Below are 23102 nucleotides of genomic sequence, written 5' to 3' on the forward strand. Positions count from 1 at the left end.
TTGGCAAGTTAGCCTGCGAACGTAACCATAAATTGCAAAAGGATGTCTACTCCCTGCGTGTGGGTATCTTTTACCCCGTCTGTGCAAAATAAATCATATGGCGATGGACGATGATGACATCACTTCAAACGTTACTACAAATATCGAATGTTACAAATATGCAGCTTTCAAGCTAAGAGCTTGAATAAAAGGCTGGCCCAGACTTCACAGCAACTTTCACAAATCTGCAGTGCAACGTTAGCCAAGATGTAACTCAATATAATTGGCTTCGGTCTATCTGCTATGTTCCAGAAAATTGGCAAACTTAAACCATCCCTTCGAGGAATATTGGACTAATTGAGTTCCTAGTAGCACCAAAGCTGAGCAGCTGATCTTCATGAAATTGTGAGAACTATGGTAAGAAATCCACTAATATAATTAATTAGTAATGTTAAACTAAGCAGAGGATTTGGATAGGTTAAGTGAATGGGCTAGGGTATGACAGATGGAATACAACGTTGACAAATGTGAGGTTATCCATTTTGGTAGGAATAACAGCAAACGGGATTATTATTTAAATGATAAAATATTAAAGCATGCTGCTGTGCAGAGAGACCTGGGTGTGCCAGAAAGTTGGTTTACAGGTGCAACAGGTGATTAAGAAGGCAAATGGAATTTTGTCCTTCATTGCTCGAGGGATGGAGTTTAAGGCTAGGGAGGTTATACTGCAATTGTATAAGGTGTTAGTGAGGCCACACCTAGAGTATTGTGTTCAGTTTTGGTCTCCTTACCTGAGAATGGATGTACTGGCACTGGAGGGTGTGCAGAGGAGATTCACTAGGTTAATCCCAGAGCTGAAGGAGTTGGATTACGAGGAGAGGTTGAGTAGACTGGGACTGTACTCGTTGGAATTTAGAAGGATGAGGGGGATCTTATAGAAACATATAAAATTATGAAGGGAATAGATAGGATAGATGTGGGCAGGTTGTTTCCACTGGCGGGTGAAAACAGAACTAGGGGGCATAGCCTCAAAATAAGGGGAAGTAGATTTAGGACTGAGTTTAGGAGGAACTTCTTCACCCAAAGGGTTGTGAATCTATGGAATTCCTTGCCCAGTGAAGCAGTTGAGGTTCCTTCATTAAATGTTTTTAAGGTAAAGATAGATAGGTTTTTGAAGAATAAAGGAATTAAGGGTTATGGTGTTCGGGCTGGAAAGTGGAGCTGAGTCCACAAAAGATCAGCCATGATCTCATTGAATGGTGGAGCAGGCTCGAGGGGCCAGATGGCCTACTCCTGCTCCTAGTTCTTATGTTCTTATGATACGACAACGTAAATAGTGCACTGAATAAGGGTCTAGATTTCAATAATAACATTTATTGATATTTGGTAGAGAATAAGGATACCAAATGCACTATAACAAATAACACTTGAAAATTAGTTTGGACAAAAAATATAGCTTACAAAAGCAGTTTTATACACGCATTGTGCTACATTGGTAATATTAAATTCAATTTTAAAACAATGCCTGCCAACTTATGTTGTTGATTCATTGCTTGTGCACTACAGTATCATTTTTTTTTAATTAACCTCAGTTATTCCAATGACTCCCCAGGCTAAACCTGTTGAAGTGTTCCCTGTAATAAGGCTCTCTTCATTTGCACCCTTTCCCAGATCATCTTCTTCTGCCTGAATCTTTAAAATGTAAAAAATATCAGTCAGTATCTACACTAAAAAGCTCAAATATTCCTCTTTGTCATACAAGCAGAGTCACATAGACTGTAATTAAGCATTCTATGCAACCATTAAAATGAGTTAAGAGTGAATACCACTGATAAATTCTGTTCTTTTTCCAAGGGGTAAAAAAAATCACTCAAATTTGAGAAGCAAAATCTCAAATTTCTCATTATTTTCTTACCAAATAAAGCGGCTCAGAGATATATGCCCATCACAGTTGCCACACGAACATTCACATTTAATGTACCACAATAGTATCAAAGGCCCAATTTTCAACAGACAAAAAGGAAGTGCAAATTGTTTTTTTTTAAAAAGGAAACTCGGATTTCTTTTTCGGGACTGCTATAGCAAACGTTTTTCACAAAATGTCAATCTCTCATTTTTAGTCATGTAAGGAGCGCAGAGTATGTTCATAGTTACTATGTTAGTATATACTATAACAGCATATATTATGAAAAGAGACCCACCCCATCAAGATTGAAGTTAGCAAAAGCACATTGAAACTGCATGCTTGTGTATATTGAACAACCGTTTAATATCTCAGCGTTACAAAAGCCAGAGCCATGATAAACAGGTTTTCAATTTTACCATTAATAAAAACTACTTTGGAGTTAACAACCTGGTGAATCAAATGTCACCTCCATAAAAGTGCTTATGAATTATATAAATAATTGTGAAAAGTCATTTACCTTGACTACAATTTAAAAAAATATTTGTATATATTCTAGAGTTTCAACAATGTTCAAAATAAAATCTAGTTCTCTTTCTGTTTATCCAGGTTTTTCAGGGTTCTGATTTTCCTCCTGATTAATTTGCTGTTATTATACCAAAAGTAAAACCTAAAAACAGTAAATTTAATGATCCTCCCAGAGTGCAGGAGTACATCCACCAGGTAAGTATGGTTGATCCTGCAGGAGCAGGGAGACAGAAAACCCCCAACAGGATTATCACCTGGAATTTTAGGGGACTTTTAAAAAAAAAATGTATTTAATACAAACATGTATCAGAACAGGTTACAGCAAATAAACAACCAGGGAAGCATTCTTCCCAGCAATCAACTATACAGTCTGCACAATTTCTTTCCATTTTCAATTACCCCCCTCCCCCCCATGATGACCAACTCCTCAAACGCGGTCAGAAATATCCCCCACCGTTTCTCAACACCCCCCCTCCCCCCGCAGAGCCCCTTAACTCATACTTTATCTTCTCCAAATTCAGGAAGTCGTACAGGTCACCCAACCAAGCCACTACCCCCGTGGCGATGCCGACCGTCACGCCCATACAATTCACCGCCGTGCAATCAGAGAGATAAAGGCCACAACATCAACCTTCCTCCTCTCCATGAGCTCCGGCTTCTCTGAAACCCCAAATATCGCCACAAAAGGGTCTGGGTCCACCTCCTCCTCCACTATCCTGGTTTAGACCACGAACATTCAATGTCAACGTACTCTGTCGATTATTCTTTTGTCTACTATGTACGTTCTGTGTACGTTCCCTTGGCCACAGAAAAATACTTTTCACTGTACTTCGGTACATGTGACAATAAATATCAATCAATCAATCATTCCCGCCCAGAATCTTCCCACTTGTTTTGCAACCCCAAAACATGTGCGCGTGATTCGCTAGCCCCCGCCCACACCTGTCACACTCATCTGCTACCCCCTGAAAGAACGCACTCATTCTCGCCCGACTCATATGCACCCTGTACACCACCTTGAACTGTATCAGGCTCATCCTTGCACAAGAGGAGGTCCCGTTAGCCCTTCGCAGTGCCTCACTCCATATTCCCTAATTGATCTCCCCTCCCAACTCCGCTTCCCATTTCTCCTTGATCTTCACCACCCGCCCGCCTCCCTGCTCCCCCAGCCACTTGCATATATCCCCAATTCTTCCCTCCCCTTCCACATCCAGAAGCAGCAGTCGCTCCAGCAGGGTGTATCCTGACATTCGAGGGAATCCCCTTCAGACCTTTTGTGCAACATCCCTAATCTGCAGATACCTGAACTCACTCCCCCTTGGCAGCTCTACTCCCTCCCTTAGCTTCTCCAGACTGTTGAACCCCCTCCAAATACAAATCCCTCACCTTGACCAACCCCACTTTCTGTATACACTATCCATCCCCCCCCCCCCCCGGCTCAAACCCATGATTCACGCACTGCGGCGTTAACACTGACATCCCTTCCACCCTAAAATGCATCCTCAACTGACTCCGTATCTTCAACGTGGACTGCACAACTGGGGTTCCTCAATACCTACTCGGAGCCATTGGCAATACTGCCGTCACCATAGCTCTCAAAGGAGACCCCTTACAAGATTCCTCTTCTATTTAAACCACTCTACCCCTTCTCTTTCCCACCACCGCTGCACCTTGTCGACATTCGCCGCCCAATAATAATGAAGCAAGTTCGGCAACCCCCCCCCCCCCCCCCCCCCCCCCCCGCTGCCTCTATCTCTGTAGCAGGGCCCTCCCCACCCGAGGCACCTTCCCCACCCATACAAAGTCAGAAATGATCGTGTCCACTTTCTGAAAAACTGCCTTTAGTATAAAGATCGGGAGAGCCTGAAAGATAAACAAGAACCTTGGCAGAATATTCATTTGCACCACTTGGACCCTCCCCGCCAACGTTAAGTGCAGTATATCCCACCTCTTAAGATCCTCCCTGGCCTCATCCACCAGCTTCGTTAAGTTCCACTTATGGAGCCCCATCTATTCCCTCACTACCTGAATCCCAAATTCCTATCCCTCGCTACCGTAAATGGCATCCCCCCTAAATTAGCCCACTGTCCCAGCTCATTCACCGGAAAACCTACATTCAGTTTGCATACAGAGAAACCGCCAAACCTCAGTAGACCCATAATCCTTCCCATACTCTCCAACGGATTCAAAACATACAGCAAGAGGTCATCCGTATAGAGCAACACCTATCCCCTCATTATCCCCAGCCACTCCACCGACGCCCTAACAACCATCGCCAGTGGCTCTATCGCCAGCGCAAACAGCAACGGCAACAGCGGGCACCCCTGCCTCGTACCCTGCATAAGTCAAAGCTTTGTGAGCTCATATCATTCATCCTCACCCTTGCCCTTGGTGCCACATACAGCAACCGCTCCCTTGCAACAAATCTCGGCCCAAACCAAAACCTCGAACAAATACCGCCACTCCACCCGATCAAATGCCTTGTCCCCATCCATAGACACCCCCACCTCCAGTACCAGAGCCCCAGACGGATTCATCACCACATTCAACAAGCATCTGATATTACTCGTGAGCTGCCTACTCATCACAAAGCCTGTTTGATCTTCTGCAACCACCCCTGGGACACAATCTTCCATCTCCCCACCAACAACTTGGCCAATACTTTCACATCTTTGTTCAATAGAGATATGGGCCTGTATGACCCACATTCAACCGGGTCCTTTCCCTTTTTTGAGATTAATGTCATCATCTCCGACAACTCCCCCTTCTCCAGTGCTTCATTAAACACTCTGACAGATGTGGTGCCAGGTCCGCCGCAAATTCCTTATAAAATTCCACCTTGTACCCATCCGGCCCAGGGGCCTTCCCCGACTTCATACCCCTAATACTATCCAGCAGCTCCCTCTGCCCCAGGGGCTCCACCAACACCTGCCTCTTTTCTTCCTCTACATGAGGAAATTCCAGCTCGTCCAGAAACCATGCCCCTCCTCTTCCCCCGGGTCCGCCTCATAAAGTCCTTGGTAGTACTCCCTAAACGCCTCGTTTATTTTCCCTGACTCTGAAACCACATCCCCAGCCCCAGTCCATATCTTCAATATTTCACTGGACGCAGCCTGCCTCCGCAGCTGGTGCGCCAGCATGCGGCTCACCTTCTCCCCATACTCATATTGCACCCCTCTTGCCCTACACAGTTGCCCTACTGCCCTCCCTATTGTCAGCCTGTCAAAGTACCCCTGCAATTTTTCCCTCCTCGCCAATCCCTCCACAGTGGGCACCCTTGAATATTCCCTGTCCATCTCCATTGTCTCGCTCACTAGTTGGTCATGTTCCTCCCTCCTTTCCATATCAGCACGAGCCTTAAACAAAATAATTTCTCCCCCTCCCCGGGCCACTGCCTTCAGTACTTCCCAAAGAATGACCGCCGACACTTCCCCATTCTGATTCAACTCCACCTGCTCCTAACCGCACCTTATCACAAACACCTTCAGCTGGCAACAACCCCGAGTTAAACCTCCACCCCTGCCTCTCCTCTCATCCCAATCTAAACCGAATCTCCAGCCAATGGGGCGTATGGTCCGAGTTAACTGTCCCCACATACTCTGCCCCCTCCACCCCAACCAAAATCTCCCAACTCACTACAAAGTACTCAGTCCTCGAATACACCTTATAAGCATGTGAAAAGAAGTAATACTCTCTTGCCCCTGGGTTCTGAAAGCGCCATGGATCCACCATAGCCATCCTCTCCATAAACCACCCCCGAGCTCCCTTGACATTCGTACTCTATCCATTGACCTAGGGCTTGACCTATCCATCCTCGGCTCTAGGACACAGTTAAAATCTCCTCAATGATCAACTGCCGTACGGCCAAATCCGGGATCGCTACCAGCAACTCTCTCATAAAACCCACATCACCCCAATTTGGGGCATACACGGTTACCAACATCACCGGTGCCTCTTCCAATACCCACTCACAATCACATATCACCCGGGTTCCCTCACCTTCACATTCACAAATCGCATTTTTCTGCTCATTAAAATTGCCACTCCACTCAATTTTGAATCAAACCCTGAATGCAAAACCTGCCCGACCCACCCGTTTCTTAACCTAACCTTGTCCTTCACACGGAGGTGCGTCTCCTGCAGAAAGACCACCCCCGCTTTCAGTTGAGGTGTGCGAACACCCGTGATCTTTTAACCGGCGCATTCAGTCCCCAGACGTTCCACAATACCAGTCTTACCGGAGATTACGCCTCCAATCCCCTCGACCGTCCGTCACCTTCCCCACTTAACTCCCGCCCTGTTAATTCCACCCTATACATAGCCCATCCCAGATGGCCCCCTTCTCCGCTCCTGACCATGTCATCTCTTCCCCCCCCCCCTTCCTGGCCACCACTCTTGGTCTTCTTCCCCACCACCTCACTTCCGTTCACCAGTATCACCTGCTAGCACGGCAGCCCCCGCCCAAAAGCACCTCCTAATGACCTCCCCCCGCACTGCTCAGCTCAAGGAGGAAGGCTCCCTGCTGAGCTTACCCTCCCCACCCAAACAAAAACTTCTCCTGAACTCCAGACAGCCTCCTCCAAAAGCAAACAAACAAATGTTAAACACAAACTGTCCCATAAAACAGAGGGGAGGACGGGAACATCAATCCCCACATAAACTTTTCACCCTGATAATCCCTTACAATCCCAACAGTAAACTCCCCCCCCCCCCACAAAAAAGACAAAAATCCCCCAATCCCTACCCCCACTTCAAACATGTTCCCAACCATTACAAAGTGCCAGATCCGAGATCACTCCTTCGATCTCCCGAATCTGCGACTCCTGTATCTCCAAACACTTCTCCACCCGCTCCACAGAGCTCTTCAGGGGTGCCACAGCTCCTTCGATGGCGTTCGAGCAATCCTCATGCATTTCCTTCTCTGCTGCCAGAATTCCGCCTCAATAAAAGCCATCAACTCCAGCTGGGGCCTTCCAGCTTGCATCAGCCTTCCCTGCCTGCACCCCTATAGTACTACAGTATGTGGCGCTAACAATTGCACACAAAAGACTCGATACGGTACAAGAGAGGCTTTATTACAATGAGATATTATTTCTTCGTCTGCAGCTGTAGAATGGCATCTCAGGGAAACTTACGAATATTTTTACTGCTCCCTGTGGGCGGAGCTAGCCGGCAGGGGCTTACCGGAAAACCTGTAATACAGGTACTGTCATACATCCACTAATGCAAGCACACAATTATATACAGTGGTAGAGATCACCACATTCACCCCCTGTAAAAAATGAGTCCGGCGGGGGTGACGTGAAACTATAATACATAAACGTGTTCTATTTACAGAGGGGGGAAAAAGGAACCAAGAGTCCATCGGGCAACCCTGTGCCCGACAGGTTGAGTCGGACCGGCGGTCGGACGTTCCGTTGCGAGCGACGCAGCAGTGGTGGCGACGTCTGCACAGGCGGTGTCGGCGATGACGGCGTAGGTGCTGGCGGTGTTGGTGCTGGCCAGTGGCGGGATGACTCCGGGAGCGAGCCAAAATCTTCCATGTCCTCCAGTGTGGGCAGGGGAACGAGGGATGGACCTGGTGGGGCTGAATTCGGGGGCGCCAGGGAAAAAGAGGGTGGCGCGTGGGTAGGGAGGAGTGTGGGCATGGGATTGGCACCCAAGGGAGCCAGGTCCCTGAGACTATCCTGGCGGCCATTGAGGAACTCCACATAGGCAAACTGGGGGTTCGCGTGGAGCAGGCGTGCCTTGTCCACCAGAGGGTCTGCCTTGTGGTGCCTGAAATGCCTACGAAGAAGGACTGGCCCTGGAGCGGCGAGCCAAGTCGGGAGCGACACCCCAGATGTAGACTTCCTGGGGAAGGCAAAAACACGTTCATGGGATGTGTTGTTAGTTGCGGTGCACAGCAGTGACCGAATGGAATGGAGTGCGTCAGGGAGGACCTGCTGCCAGCGAGCGGCTGGGAGGTTCCTGGACCGTAGGGCCAGCTGGATGGCCCTCCATACCGTCCCGTTCCCCCTCTCTACCTGCCCGTTTCCCCGGGGGTTGTAGCTGGTCGTCCTGCTGGAGGCGATACCCCTGCTGAGCAGGAACTGATGCAGCTCATCACTCATGAACGAGGATCCCCTGTCACTGTGGATATAGTCAGGGAAACCGAACAGAGCGAATATGGAATCAAGGGCCTTGATGACGGTGGCAGATGTCATATCCGGGCATCGGATGGCGAAGGGGAACCGAGAGAATTCGTCGACCACACTAAGGATGTAGGCGTTGCGGTCAGTGGAGGGGAAGGGCCCTTTGAAATCCATGCGGAGGCGTTCAAAGGGGCGGAGCGCTTTCACCAGGCGCGCGCGGTCTGGCCGGTAGAAGTGCGGCTTACACTCCGCACAGACCTGGCAGTCTCTGGTGACTGTCCGTACTTCCTCGACGGAGTAGGGCAGATTGTGGGCTTTGACCAGATGGTAAAACCGATTGACCCCCAGATGGCAAAGACTCTCATGCAAGGCACGGAGCTGGTTCACTTGTGCGCTGGCACATGTACCTCGGGAGAGGGCGTCTGGGGGTTCGTTGAGCTTGCCGGGGCGATACAAGATCTCGTAATTATAGGTGGAGAGCTCGATTCTCCACCGCAAGATTTTGTCGTTTTTGATCTTGCCCCGCTGTGTATTGTTAAACATGAAGGCTAAGCGACCGTTGGTCAGTGAGGAGAGTGAATCTCCTGCCGGCCAGGTAATGCCTCCAGTGCAGCACCGCTTCAACAATTGCCTGGGCCTCCTTCTCAACAGAGGAGTGTCGGATTTCAGAGGCATGGGGGGTGCGGGAAAAGAATGCCACGGGTCTGCCTGCCTGGTTTAGAGTGGCAGCAAGGGCGACATCTGAAGCGTCGCTCTCTACTTGGAAGGGCAGTGTCTCGTCTACTGCGTGCATCCTGGCCTTGGCTATGTCTGAGCGAATACGAGCGAAGGCCTGTTGTTCCTCGGCCGTGAGGAGAAATTGTGTGGACTGGATCAGTGGGCAGGCCTTGTCCGCATATTGTGGGACCCACTGGGCGTAGTAAGAAAAGAACCCCAGGCAGCGTTTGAGAGCCTTGGGGCAGTGGGGGAGGGGAAGCTCCATGAGGGGCCCCATGCGGTTGGCATCGGGCCCCAGTAGTCCGTTTTGGACTACGTAGCCGAGGATGGCTAAGCAGTCTGTGCGGAACACGCACTTCTCCTTGTTATAAGTGAGGTTGAGGAGAGATGTGGTGTGGAGAAATTTAGCACGGTTGGCGTCATGGTCCTGCTGGTCGCGGCCGCAGATGGTGACATTGTCTAAGTACGGAAACGTGGCCCGCAGTCCGTACCGGTCAACCATTCGGTCCATTTCTCGCTGAAATACCGAGACCCCGTTAGTGACGCCGAAAGGAACCCTAAGAAATTGATACAGTCGACCGTCCGCCTCGAAGGCAGTGTAGGGACGGTCCGATTTACGAATGGGGAGCTGGTGGTAGGCGGATTTCAGGTCAATTGTCGAGAAGACCCGGTACTGTGCAATCTGATTGACCATATCAGATATGCGAGGGAGCGGGTACGCGTTGAGCTGCGTGTACTGGTTGATGGTCTGGCTGTAGTCCACGACCATCCTGTGTTTCTCCCCAGTTTTAACCACCACCACTTGGGCTCTCCAGGGACTGTTGCTGGCCTCGATAATACCCTCCCGAAGCAGCCGCTGGACCTCTGACCTGATGACGGTCTTGTCCTGGGTGCTGTACCATCTGCTCCTGGTGGCGACGGGCTTGCAATCTGCAGTCAGATTGGCAAAGAAGGAGGGAGGGTCAACCTTGAGGGTCGTGAGGCCGCAAACGGTGAGGGGAGGTAGGGGTCCGCCGAATTTGAGGGTGAGGCTCTGGAGGTTACATTGGAAGTCCAGGCCCAGTAAAAGTGTCGCACAGGGGTTGGGGAGAACTTACAGGCGGAAACGGTTGAATTCAACGCCTTGTACGGTGAGTTTAACCAGACTGAAGCCCCGGATCGGGACAGAGTGGGATCCGGAGGCCAGGGAGATCCGCTGGTTGGCAGGATGGACCGCGAGGGAGCAGTGCCTTACCGTGTCCGGATGGGCGAAACTGTCTGTGCTCCCACAGTCGATGAGGCAGGAGGTCGCGTGGCCGTTGACAAGCACCGTCGTAGAAGCGGTGGCCAGGTTGCGAGGAGGGGATTGGTCGAGCATCATGGAGGCGAGTAGCGGGCGATCGCCCGAAGAGTCCGATGAGTAGCGGCTGCGACCCGGGTCCCGTGGTCCCGTTCCGAGGGAGGACAAAATGGCGGCGTCTGGAGTACCTGCGGGGAAGAAGATGGCGGCGCCCAAGCAGCGCACGTTGCTGGGGCGGGGCAAGATGGCAGCGACCATGGAGCGCACGTTGCAGGAGCGGGGCAAGATGGCAGCGACCATGGAGCGCACATTGCAGGGGCGGGGCAAGATGGCAGCGGCCATAGAACGCACATGGAGTCGGAGGATGAAGATGGCTGCGCACATGGCGGGGGCGGCGCCCACTGATCGCACGTGGAGTCGGGGAAGGAAGATGGCGGCGCCCACTGATCGCACGTGGCCCCGGGGGCAGCGGACGGCAGGGCCCACTGCGCAATCGGCTGCGGCGAAGGGGAGTTTGGGCGCGATAGCGGCAACTGCGCGGGACTGACACACCGCTGCAAAGTGGCCTTTCCTGCCACAAGATTTGCAGATCGTGGTGCGGGCCGGGCAGCGCTGGTGGGGGTGCTTCTGCTAACCGCAGAAGTAGCAGCAGGGGACCCCAGGGTGCGTGGTGCGGCGGGCAGCGCAGGCATACTGCGCGGGAGCGGCCCCAGTCGGGGGGGGGGGTCGGTTGTGGGGTCCACGAGGGGTAGGATGGGTGGGCCGCGCGGCTGGCGGGGTAGGATTGCACATTACAGGAAGCGGCCGTCATTGAGGGCGCTAAGGTCTTTGTTGCCGCAAGATCGAGAGCGGCCACTTCCAGCAGTCGTTGCCGGATGGGGTCCGATGCAATACCCGTTACAAATGCATCCCGCATGAGTAGATTCGAATGTTCTGTGGCCGAGATGGCCTGGCAGTCGCAGTCCCGTACTAGAGGGATAAGGGCCCGCCAGAAGTCCTCAATCGACTCACCCGGTTGTTGAACGCGAGTGGGGAGTACATGTCTCGCAAACAGAGTGTTCGTCGACTGAGCGTAATTCTCTTTGGGCAGTTCCATGGCCCGGACGTAGGTAGGCGCGTCCTGAATCAGCGGGAACACGCTGGAGCTCAGCCTTGAGTATAGGAGTTGTACCTTCTGATCCTCCGATGGTGCAGGGTCCGCTGAGGAGATGTAGGTCTCGAAAACAGCCAGCCAGTGGTTAAAGTCTTTCCTGGCGTGTGGCGACTGCGGATCCAGCTGCAGGCGATCAGGCTTGATTCTGATGTCCATGATGTTGGAAAATCTCACTGTAATAAATTGTGGCGCTAACAATTGCACACAAAAGACTCGATATGGTACAAGAGAGGCTTTATTACAGTGAGGTGTTATTCCTTCGTCTGCAGCTGTAAAATGGCATCTCAGGGAAACTTATGAATATTTATACTGCTGCCTGTGGGCGGAGCTAGCCGGCAGGGGCTTACCGGAAAACCTGTAATACAGGTACTGTCATACATCCCCTAATGCAAGCACACACATATATACAGTGGTAGAGATCACCACACAGTACAGGCCTGCTCCAGCTCTTTAGCCTGGACTTTCACTGTTTTCTGCCGGGTTTGATAACCAGCAAACATGCCACCCCCAGTTGAAACTACTCCTCCAACATTCACCTACGCCTCTTCAGCAAAATTGCATCCAGTATTGGGTAAAAAGAGCTCTTTTCTGTGCCTTCAAGCAAGAGCTGCCCTGTGTGTGACCACTCACAATGGCCACCACCGGAAGTCATGTTAGGGGACTTAATGGCACAGTGAAAAGATCCGGAGTCTTTGCCCATCTAAGAAGTTTGAAGGCCGACATAGTCTTCATGCAGGAGACACACCTGAGGGAGAAGGACCGACTGGCTGAAAGGTTTGGGTGGGACAGATGTACCATTCATATTACAGGACAAGGGATAGGGGAGTAGGCATACGGATTAGCAAGAGGACAAGATTCACGGCAACGGGGTGGCACGTGGCACAGTGGTTAGCACTGCAGCCTTCGGCGCTGAGGACCCAGGTTCAAATCCCAGCCCTGGGTCACTGTCCGTTTGCACATTCTCCCCGTGTCTGCATGGGTTTCAGTCCCACAACCCAAAGATGTGCAGGCTAGGTGGATTGGCCACACTAAATTGCCCCTTAATTGGAGAAAAAATGAGTGGGTACTCTAAATTTATAACAAAAGGCAAAAAAAAAGATTCACGGTGACAAGGACGGTTACTGGCCAAGGGGGACGATACGTCATGATCAGCGGTGTCCTAGACAGGGCACGGGTAGCACTGGTAAACGTGTACACGCTTAACTGGGATGACACGGATTTCATAAAAAATACCATGGTGGAAATCCCTGATGCTGATACGCACCAACTGATCATGGAGGGCAAGTTTAACTGTTCACAGGGCTCGCTGACCAATCGAACCCCAGATCGTATGGCTAGGGAGCTGGGAACATTCATGGAATAAATGAGGGCAGTGGATCCTTGCTGTTTCTTACACCCCGGTGAGAAGGAATTCTCGTTCTTTTCACCGGTCCACAAAGCATACTCGAGAATAGTCTTCGAGGTATCAGACCAGACAAAACTACATATGGGGAAGAGGGTGAACGTCCTAGCTTTTGCTTCCCTAATCGCACGCCTGAGAATCCTGCTCGGCTGGCGATCAGCAGCAACACCCATGGCTGCAGACTGGCTGGCAGACCTCTCGGAATTCCTCCACCTGGAGAAGATCAAGTACACCATCTGAGGGTCGGATGAGGGCTTCCACAAAGTGTGGGGCCATTCATCAACCTGTTCCAAGACCTATTCGATGCCAACAGCAACTAGGGAAAGAGAGGGAGGTAGGAAGACAAGGGAGTACACACACAAGAGAAAGAAGTGGAGGAGGGCAAAAGGAGAAAGGAACACAAGGGGGCCACAGAGTGGAACATGGGGTAAAAGGAGAGGAGAGAAGGGGCCACGCAGCCCCCTCCTCCCCCCACCAATGACAAAAAATTAAAGACCCCAACAGGAAGAAACGGAATGCAGTATGTGGTGCAGAAGGCATCACTAAGACGGATACTAAGCCACCAACAAAGGAAGGGGGGGTGGGGGAAGATGGGAAAAACCACATGTACAAAGCTGTGCAAATAAGCAACAACTTTATTTGTCAATATCACACACACTTGAGCCGCTACTCTGTAAAAACTTGAAAATACCACTAAAAATACTTCAAAAAAAAGTTAATGATCCTTGGGCAGTCGCGGCATAGTTGTATTTGTTGACAGCAAAATACTGCCTATAACTCAACAAATTGTTAATGTTAGACTGTATATGTGTGGCTGTGACAAAAAAATCATTTATTTCTATGTTGTACTCATAATTTGTTTTCTTTTGCCTCAATACATGCAAGGTAACAAACCATGTTCACTTATACTTTTAGGGTTCTTCCCATTCAATAAAAAACAGATTTGGGGCGGCATGGTGGTGCAGTGGTTAGCACTGCTGCCTCATGGTGCTGAGGACCCGGTTTCGACCCCGGCCCCCTGTCTGGAGTTTGCACATTCTCGCCGTGTCTGTGTGGTTTTCACCCTCACAACCCAAAGCTGTGCAGGGTAGGTGGATTGGACACACTAAATTGCCCCTATTGGAAAAAAATAATTGGGTACTCCAAATTTATTGTAAAAATCAAATTTGCATATGATTAAGAGCATGGCTGATGGTAAATGCCAAATTGCTCAGATCGCAGGAGGAAAATTTAAACAACTGCCACCATGTTTGTATTTTTGAAATTTGTATAGTATGAAGAGAGGTTTTGAAATCCAGAAATTATGTCCTAAACTACTTGTGATGATTTTATAGTAAATGTTTAATAAGAAATAGGGAAAAAACTAAATAAAATTACACTTAAGTACAACAATGGATTCATACAATTCCAATACTTTAAACTGTTCCAAACAATCTTGGGAGGTGAAGGTGCAGTGGAAGATGCACCATGGAAGATGGTGTAGTTTGAATTCAATACAAATCTGGAACTAAAAAGCGAACGATAACCATGAAATAATTGCCGATTGGCGTAAAAACCCATCTGGTTCACTGATGCCCTTTTTTAAAAAAATGTTTTTATTCTCCATTTTCACATTTTCCTTCAAAATTTACACCCCACCCACAGACAGTAAACGGTAACAATACAAAATCAATCCCCTTAACAATAACAACGATCCCATCCTCCCACCACCCCAAACACGGCTCACCTGTCAATATATGCATCCAATAAAACAAACCCCCCACGGTGGAAACAAAAAACAAAGGAGAAAAAGAAAAAGGAGTCTGGGACCGCCCACGGTCACTTAGAGTCCACTCCCCCGCCCCCCACCCCCCACTCAACGCCATCCAACCTCTGAAAGAATACCGTACATGATACCCAAGAGTTGTAAACAACTGCCCCCCCCTCCAACTCCTTCCGTCCACTACCTCTTGTAAAACCCCTCCCCCCAACCTCGGTTCCTTCCTCCCAACTTTCCACCCCGGCTAGACCACTTGGACCCTGTTCTGCCAGGCTCCGATGGCTGCAGCCCCTCCCGCCACCTCACTCACGTTCACTAGCCGGCTTAAACCGGCCAGCATGGAGGCCCCCGCCGGGTCTCTTTCCCCCTTGCCCGGCCCTAGGAAAGCCCAGAAATCCCCTTTTAACACACAAACCCCACATATCCACTTACACACAAAAGTGCCCTCACTTCGAGTGAGAGTCCCATCACTTCCCTTGTCCAAATATATACAACATTGGCTCCTTTAGCCCATACACCCACACGCAGTGAAACAAAAAAGAAGAAAATACAGTCATGAGGTTACATCGCCACATGACCATTTCTCAATTTCTCAGTTCTGCCACAGTTCTTCTGCCTTCGCAAACTCCTCCGCTGCTTCCGCTGTTTTAAAATAAAAGTCCTTGAGCTTGTAAGTCACCCTCAGCTTCGCTGGATATACAATGCCGCACTGCACCTTGCTAATGTACAGTGCCCTCTTCACCCAGTTGAAAGCAGCCCGCCTCCTCGCCAGCTCCACCGTAAAGTCCTGGTATACACGTATATCAGCTCCAGCCCACTGCACCACCCGCTTCTGCTTGGCCTCGGTCCTTCAACTCCTTTGGGCAGCCCCACAATCCTCAAATTCTGTCACCTGGATCTGTTTTCCAAGTCTTCCATTTTTCCTCGCAGATCCTTGTTAATCTCCATCACCTTCCACATCTCCTTCCCCATCGAGGTAAGTTGATCACCGTGCTGCAATAATGTCTCCTCCACTTCCTTCAGCGCCTTCCCTTGCTCCCGCACCTCCGCCACTGCGCTCGCCACCGCCGTCATCATCGGGAAAATCACTTCCTCCACCAACACACTCCGAACCTCCCTCATCTCCTTCTTCATTGCAGCCATCACCTTAGTTATTTCTTCAGCCGTAAGCAATGCGGCCTCCCCTGGTGCTCCAGCCTCCATTTTCCTTGGTGACCCCGCGGTGAACTTTCCACTCCCCGACGGACCTTCAGCTGTTTTTTTTAACGGCCGTTTTTTGCTCACCCTCGACATTTTGTTTTCCAATGCCTCCTCTGTGCCTTCTCCCTGCTTTTGCCGCCTCCGTGGACCCTGGGACCGGGCTTAAAGCCCCGAAAATGCCGTTCCTGAATGGGAGCCCTCCATTGTGCGGCTGCCTCCCGCCCGCCATCACCGGAAATCCCCACTGATGCCCTTAAGGGAGGAAACCTGCTGCTTTTCCCTGGTCTCCGTGTGACTCCAAGCCTGCAGTAATGTCACTGACTCTCAACTGCCCTCTGAAATGTCCTAGCATGCCACTCAATTGTAGTAACCACCCTGAAGCTGACAATAACTTAAGCAATAGAAACAACATTGGCACTTCCAGCCCTGTCAACCTGTTAAGTCCTCCTTACTAACATCTGGGGTCTTGTGGCAAAATTAGGTGAGTTGTCTCACAGACTAGTCAAGCAACAGCCTGACATTGTCTAAGGTATGATTCCGTCAGTATGACTATGTCCCAAATACCATCATCATCCTGTCCCACCGGCAGGGCAAAACCCAGCAGAGGTGGCGGCATAGCTGTATATGGTCATCAGGGAGCGCCTTGGGAGTCCTCAACATCGACTCTAGACCTAATTGGTCTCATGGCATCAGGTCAAACATGGGCAAGGAATCCTCATGCTGGTTACCGCCCCCACCATTTTCCCCCTCCCTCCCCTCCAAGATGATGAACCAGTACTCCTACATGTTGAAAACAGCTTGGAAGAAACACAGAGAGTGGCAAGGAATAAGAATGGGGGGACTTTAATGTCTATTGGAAGCTCCACTACTGAGCAAGTTGGTCAAGTCCTAAAGGATATAGCTGCTAGATGGAGTCTGCGGCAGGTGGTGAGGGACCCAACGAAGGAAAAACATATTTGACCTCATCCTCATCAACCTGACTGCCGTAGATATATCTGTCCATGACGGTATCGGTAGAAGTGGCCACCGCACAGTTCATGTAGGGACAAAGTCCCATCTTCACATTGAGGATATACGCCATTGTGTTGTATGGCCTACCATCATGCTAAATGGGATAGATTTCAAACAACTCTAGCAACTCAAGACTGGGCATTCATGAGGTGCTGTGGCCCATCAGCAGTAGCAGCATTGTACTCAACAACAATCTGTAAACTCATGGTCCAGCATATCCCGCACTCTACCATTACCATTAAGCAAGGCAAACAACCCGGGATCAATGAAAGTTGCAGGAGGAGATGCCAGGAGCAGCACCAGGCACATCTAAAAATAAGTGTCACTTAGTAAAGCTACAACACAGGACTACTTGTGTGCCAACAGCAAGAGCAGTAGGTGAGAGACAGAGCTAAGCAATCCCACAACTAATGGATCAGATCGAAGCTCTGCATCCTTGCCACATCCAGCTCCAAAAGGCAGTGGACAATTAAACAACTCACTGGAGGACGTGGCTCCACTTGGGTCGATTAGCATATTGATGGCCCATCTCCGGGAACAAAGGAAAGACACTCAAGCAACCGATACGGTTTCAGACATCCCAGCACCAGTTCCCCAAACCGAAAGCACAAACAAAGCCAGGCCAACGACCACCTAAGACACGCCCAGCCATCGGGGCACCCACCCCTTTATTGGTCAAGATCGATAGCAATGATCGGGAAGCAGCCCAATTAATTGGGGCCAACTTTAAGGCCCACCTAAAAGCGTGCAAAGCCCCTCCAGGTATAAGAAGGAACCCCCACGAGAATTTTGCTCTCTTGGAATTGGCTCTCAAAGCGGAGAGACCCTTCCACCAGCTGCACCAGAAGCAAGTAAGTTCAAGGTCAACGCTCACTACCAGACGGACGACCTTGGGTCTTCTCCTGTACCTCTTCGAACCCAACAACCTCAAATCCGAACAACGGCCATTGTTCCTCTGACTGAGTGGGCACCCAAAGTTAAGTATAGGCGTTAGCGTTAGATATAGTTTAGTTTGTAGTACTTTGTGCATGAGTAGATATTACTCTGTATGTAAATAAATAGTATTGACTTTGAACTAACTAACTGGTGTATTGGCTCTTTGATCAGTATTCGGGTTTGAACCTTGTGGCAGTATCGAGAGATACCTGGCGACTCTAAAGCAAACATAATTAGGATTAAGGAAGGCAACCATATTGACTGCCATATTTATAACCAAATAAATATAGTAACAGATGCCCCTAGCCAAACTGTTTCAGTGCAGCTACAACACTGGCATTTCCCCGACAATGTGGAAAACGGCTGTAGCCACCTGGGGTGACCACTGCCCAAACACAAAATGGAAGATTGCAAGGAATGCAGGGAAAATTGGACAGGTTGTAAAAAGCAAGCAGCTTGCAGAGTGCTTGTATATTTGGACTGCTGCAGAAACCAATTTGGCTGTTGCTGAAACCAGACAACGCTATGAAAAGAAACAGTTAGCATATTAATGAGGCGCTACCTGGCGATCCCAAGGCCCAAAAGAAACAAGTTAACACTAATCGATACATTCAATGGAAGGCCAGACTTTTCGGCGCCAAAGAAGCCCAAAACAATAAGTCCCAAGAACCGCCCCAGTGATCGAGCAACTGCCCCGCTATTGGGGAATTCAAATCAATCGATTGGGAAGAGACCCAATTGATTACAAGAGTATAGAGGGTCCACCTAGGTGGGCGCAATACCCTGAGAGGAGTATAAGACAGAGAACACGACCCCAGCTCTCTCTCTCTACCAGCCTCTCCTCGACTAGCTCTCTGTCATCCTCTCCTTGACCAGCTAGCTCTCCCAGCAGAACACCGTTGCAGCAGAAGAACCTTGAGGAGGAGAGGTCTGGAAAAGCAGCTGCCAGCAAGTAAGTGTCACAGCGCACGCTACAGGAATAGACACTCCTGACCCCTTTAGACCATAATCACTGGAAGCCTGCGGACCTTGGACAAAGCTAGAAGCCGTTGTTCCCTGATCCGGCAGCCCCCTTATCCAGATAGGTATTTGGCCTAGTAGTGGTAGGATTAGTCTAGTCTTATAGTTTATATGCATGATTAGTAGATTACTGTAATATAATAAACGTGTCTTGTTTGAACTTATTAATTGGTGTATGGTTTTATTGCTTTGAACTTGACCTTGAAACTTGTGGCGGTATCTTAACGATACCTGGCGACTCCAAAGCTAAGTAACGAAACAGAGCCAAATTGGGTGTTAAGCACACTCACCCAGAACGAGCAACACGGCCCAGATATGAGCTGTACACAAAAAGCAGGACATATCCAACCTGACCAATTACCACCCTATCAGTCAACTGTCAACTATCAGTGAATTAATGGAATGGGTCATCAACAGTGCAATCAAGTAGAAATTGCTAAGCAAGAGCAATAACCTGCACAATGATGCTCAGTTTTAGTTCCACCGGAGCAATTCAGCTCCTGACCTCAATACAGTCTTGGTTCAAACATGGACTGAACTCCAGAGTTGAGTTGAGAGAGACTGCCCTTGATAGTAAGGCTGCATTCGACCGAGTGTGGTATCACACTAGATGGAGTCAATGGGGATCAGGGGGAAATCTCTGCTGGCTGGAGTTATACCTGGCACGAAGGAAGGGCAGCACGGTAGCATTGTGGTTAGCACAATCGCTTCACAGCTCCAGGGTCCCAGGTTCGATTCTGGCTTGGGTCACTGTCTGTGCGGAGTCTGCACATCCTCCCCGTGTGTGCGTGGGTTTCCTCCGGGTGCTCCGGTTTCCTCCCACAGTCCAAAGATGTGCGGGTTAGGTGGATTGGCCATTGATAAATTGCCCGTTAGTGTCCAAAATTGCCCTTAGTGTTGTGTGGGGTTACTGAGTTATGGGGATAGGGTGGAGGTGTTGACCTTGGGTAGGGTGTAGGGTGCTCTTTCCAAGAGCCAGTGCAGACTCGATGGGCCGAATGGCCTCCTTCACTGTAAATTCTATGTAATTCTTAAGTTGTTGGAGGTCAGTCAGCTCAGCTCCAGGAAATCACTGCAGGAGCTCATCAGGGAATCATCCTAGGCCTTCCCATCTTCAACGTCTTCATCAATGACCCTCCTTCCATCATAAGATCAGAATTGAGGTATTTCACTAATGACTGCACAATGTCCAGCACCATTCACAACTCAGATACTGAACCAGTCCGTGTCCAAATACAACAGGGCCTGAACATATCCAGGCTTGGGCTAACAAGTGGCAAGTGACATTTGCGCCATACAGGTGCCACGTATTGCCCCATGACATTCAATGAAACCCAAACTATCAACGTCCTGGGGGTTACCATTGACCAGAAACTGAATTGGACTAGCCATAGAAATACGGTGGAATTTTACTTCCAAATTAATACCTGTGGAAAAAGATTCCATCTGGTCAATTATCCTGCCCATTTTATAATTCCCATGATTAGCAGATTCTGTTCAGGTGGGAAGTGCACAAAGCTTTGGGAAATGCATAATTAAGCTGTTTACTAGCTTGTGCCAGTTCCATGCAATAACATACTGCCACTTCCTCCAGTTTTCAACCCTCTCTTTGGGAAACTGTCTAAATCAGATGGTGAACTTGTTATTGTGTGAACCATGTATATTTAATGGTTGCATCACAGGGCTACATATTTGTGGTTGAAATAACCTTTGTACAGAATTATCTGCTTAATGAGGGAAATACCTACCACCATAGAGCGACCAATAATAGACTCAGCCCCTGAAAGACTAATAAGTTGATCTTCTATTTGAAATTCAGCCACACCTTCTTCATTAGCTTCAACGTTGCCTAGATCTCCTACGTGCCTAGAATATATTGCAATATTAGAGTTAGAAAAATAACACAGTGGTTAGCACTGTTGCTTCACAGCACCAGTGACCCGGGTTCAATACCCACTGTCTGTGTGGAGTCTGCATGTTCTCTGCATGGGTTTCCACCAGGTGCTCCAGTTTCCTCCCTCAATCCCGAAAGACATGCTTGTTAGGTGAATTGGACATTCTGAACTTTCCTTCGGTGTACCCAAACAGATGCCGGAGTGTGGCGACTAGGGGATTTTCACAGTAACTTCGCTGCAGTGTTAATGTAAGCCTACTTGTGACACTAATAAAGATTGTTAATGTGGACAAGGTGCGGCGGTGGTGGGAAGGAGAAGGGGTAGAGTGGGTTACGATGGAGGAGGAACCTTGTAAGGGCTCTAGGTTGAGGGCTATGGTGACGGCCGCATTGCCAATGGCTCAGAGTAGGTATTCAGGAAGCCTAGTGTTGCAGTCCACGGTGAAGATATGGAATCAGTTGAGGAGGCATTTTAGGGTGGAAGGGATGTTGGTGTTAACACCGGGCTGCGTGCATCATGGCTTTGAGCTGGGGGGATGGATAGCGTATACAGGAGGTGGAGGGAAGGGGGGTTAGTCAAGGTCAGGGGTCTGTATTTGGAGGAAGGGTTCGCCAGTCTGGAGGAGCTAAGGGAGAGGGTAGAGCTGCCGAGGGGGAGTGAGTTCAGATATCTGCAGATTAGGGATTTTGCGCAAAAGGTTTGGAGGGGGTTCCCTGGGTTGCCGGGATACAGCCTGCTGGACAAACTGATGCTTCCAGATGTGGAAGGGAAGGGAAGAATTGGGGATATATACAAGTAGCTGGAAGGGTAGGGAGGCAAGCGGGAGGTGAAGATCAAGGAGAAATGGGAAGCAGAGTTGGGAGGGGAGATCAATTGGGGAGTATGGAATGAGGCACTGCATAGGGAAAACGGGACCACCTCTTGTGCAAGAATGAGCCTGATACAGTTTAAGGTGGCGCATAGGGCGCATATGACTCAGAATGAGTGGGTTCTTTCAGGGGGGTAGCAGATGAGTGTGAGAGGTGTGGGTGGGGGCCAGTGAATCACACGCACATGTTTTGGGGTTCCGAAAAATTGGGAAGATTCTGGGCGGGATTATTCGCGGTGGAGGAGGAGCTGGACCCCGAACCTTTGGTCGCGATATTTGGGGTTTCAGAGAAGCCGGAGCTGATGGAGAGGAGGAAGGCTGATGCCGTGGCCTTCGCCTCTCTGATTGCACGGCGGCGAATTTTACTGGAGTGGCGGTTGGCATCGCCACTGGGGCTAGCGGGTTGGTTGGGTTACCTGTACGACTTCCTGCAGTTGGAGAAGATAAAAGTATAAGTTAAGGGGCTCTGCAGGGGAGGGTTTTGAGAAAAGGTGGGGATGTTTGTGACCGAGTTTGAGCAGCTATTTGTCGCTGGGGGGGGGGGGGGGGGGGGAGTGGTTTCCCGGGATGTTTATTTGTTGTAACCTGTTTTGATACATGTTTGTAATAAATACATTTTTTTAAAATAAAGATTATTATTATTAAATCAGAATAATACTTGTGGAGCTTTACTTGCTAACTTAATTGTGCAATAAAAGTATTTAACCATTAAAGGAAACTTAAAGTCATAGAAGTTACAGTGCAGAAGGAGGCCATTCGGCCCATCGAGTCCTGCACCGGCTCTTGGAAGAGCACCCTACCAAAGCCCACACCTCCACTCTATCCCCATAAACCCAGTAACCCCACCCAACCCAACACTCAGGGCAATTTTGGACACTAAGGGCAATTTAGCATGGCCAATCCACCTACCCTGCACATCTTTGGACTGTGGGAGGAAACCGGAGCACCCGGAGGAAACCCACGCACACACAGGGAGAACGTCCACACAGACAGTGACCCAAGCCGGGAATCGAACCTGGGACCTTGGAGCTGTGAAGCAATTGTGCTAACCACCATGCTACCGTGCTGCCCCAGTCAGTGAGACTTGGTATTTACATGCAGTATGCATTGTTGTACATGGCATCCAATTTGAATGTTGAGCGAATAGAAGTCTTTTGTGTTGATGCAAATGACATGGTTTTAGTTTGACACCTTCAGTGCCATTTGGGTCGCACCGATTGCATTGTACCATGAGGAAGCCGGTAAGCTTGCTGAATTCTGTGGCGATATCTTTGTTTCATTGGGGTCATGCTATATTTGAAAAATTCCATGCTCATGC

At 49.4% G+C, this 23102-nt stretch overlaps 1 protein-coding gene across 3 annotated transcripts in view; it reads right to left on the minus strand.

Annotated features, from left to right (window-relative positions):
- LOC119969096 (superoxide dismutase [Cu-Zn]-like) overlaps positions 1-23102 on the minus strand; it is a 123018-nt gene that overhangs the window by 80286 nt on the left and 19630 nt on the right. For all 3 annotated transcript variants that reach the window (XM_038802298.1, XM_038802296.1, XM_038802294.1), the window contains exon 4: positions 20770-20887. In XM_038802298.1, coding sequence (XP_038658226.1) covers positions 20770-20887 — 118 coding nt within the window. The remainder of the gene's footprint in view (positions 1-20769; positions 20888-23102) is intronic.

This window comes from Scyliorhinus canicula, chromosome 7, assembly GCF_902713615.1.
Source record: "Scyliorhinus canicula chromosome 7, sScyCan1.1, whole genome shotgun sequence".
Taxonomy (NCBI): domain Eukaryota; kingdom Metazoa; phylum Chordata; class Chondrichthyes; order Carcharhiniformes; family Scyliorhinidae; genus Scyliorhinus; species Scyliorhinus canicula.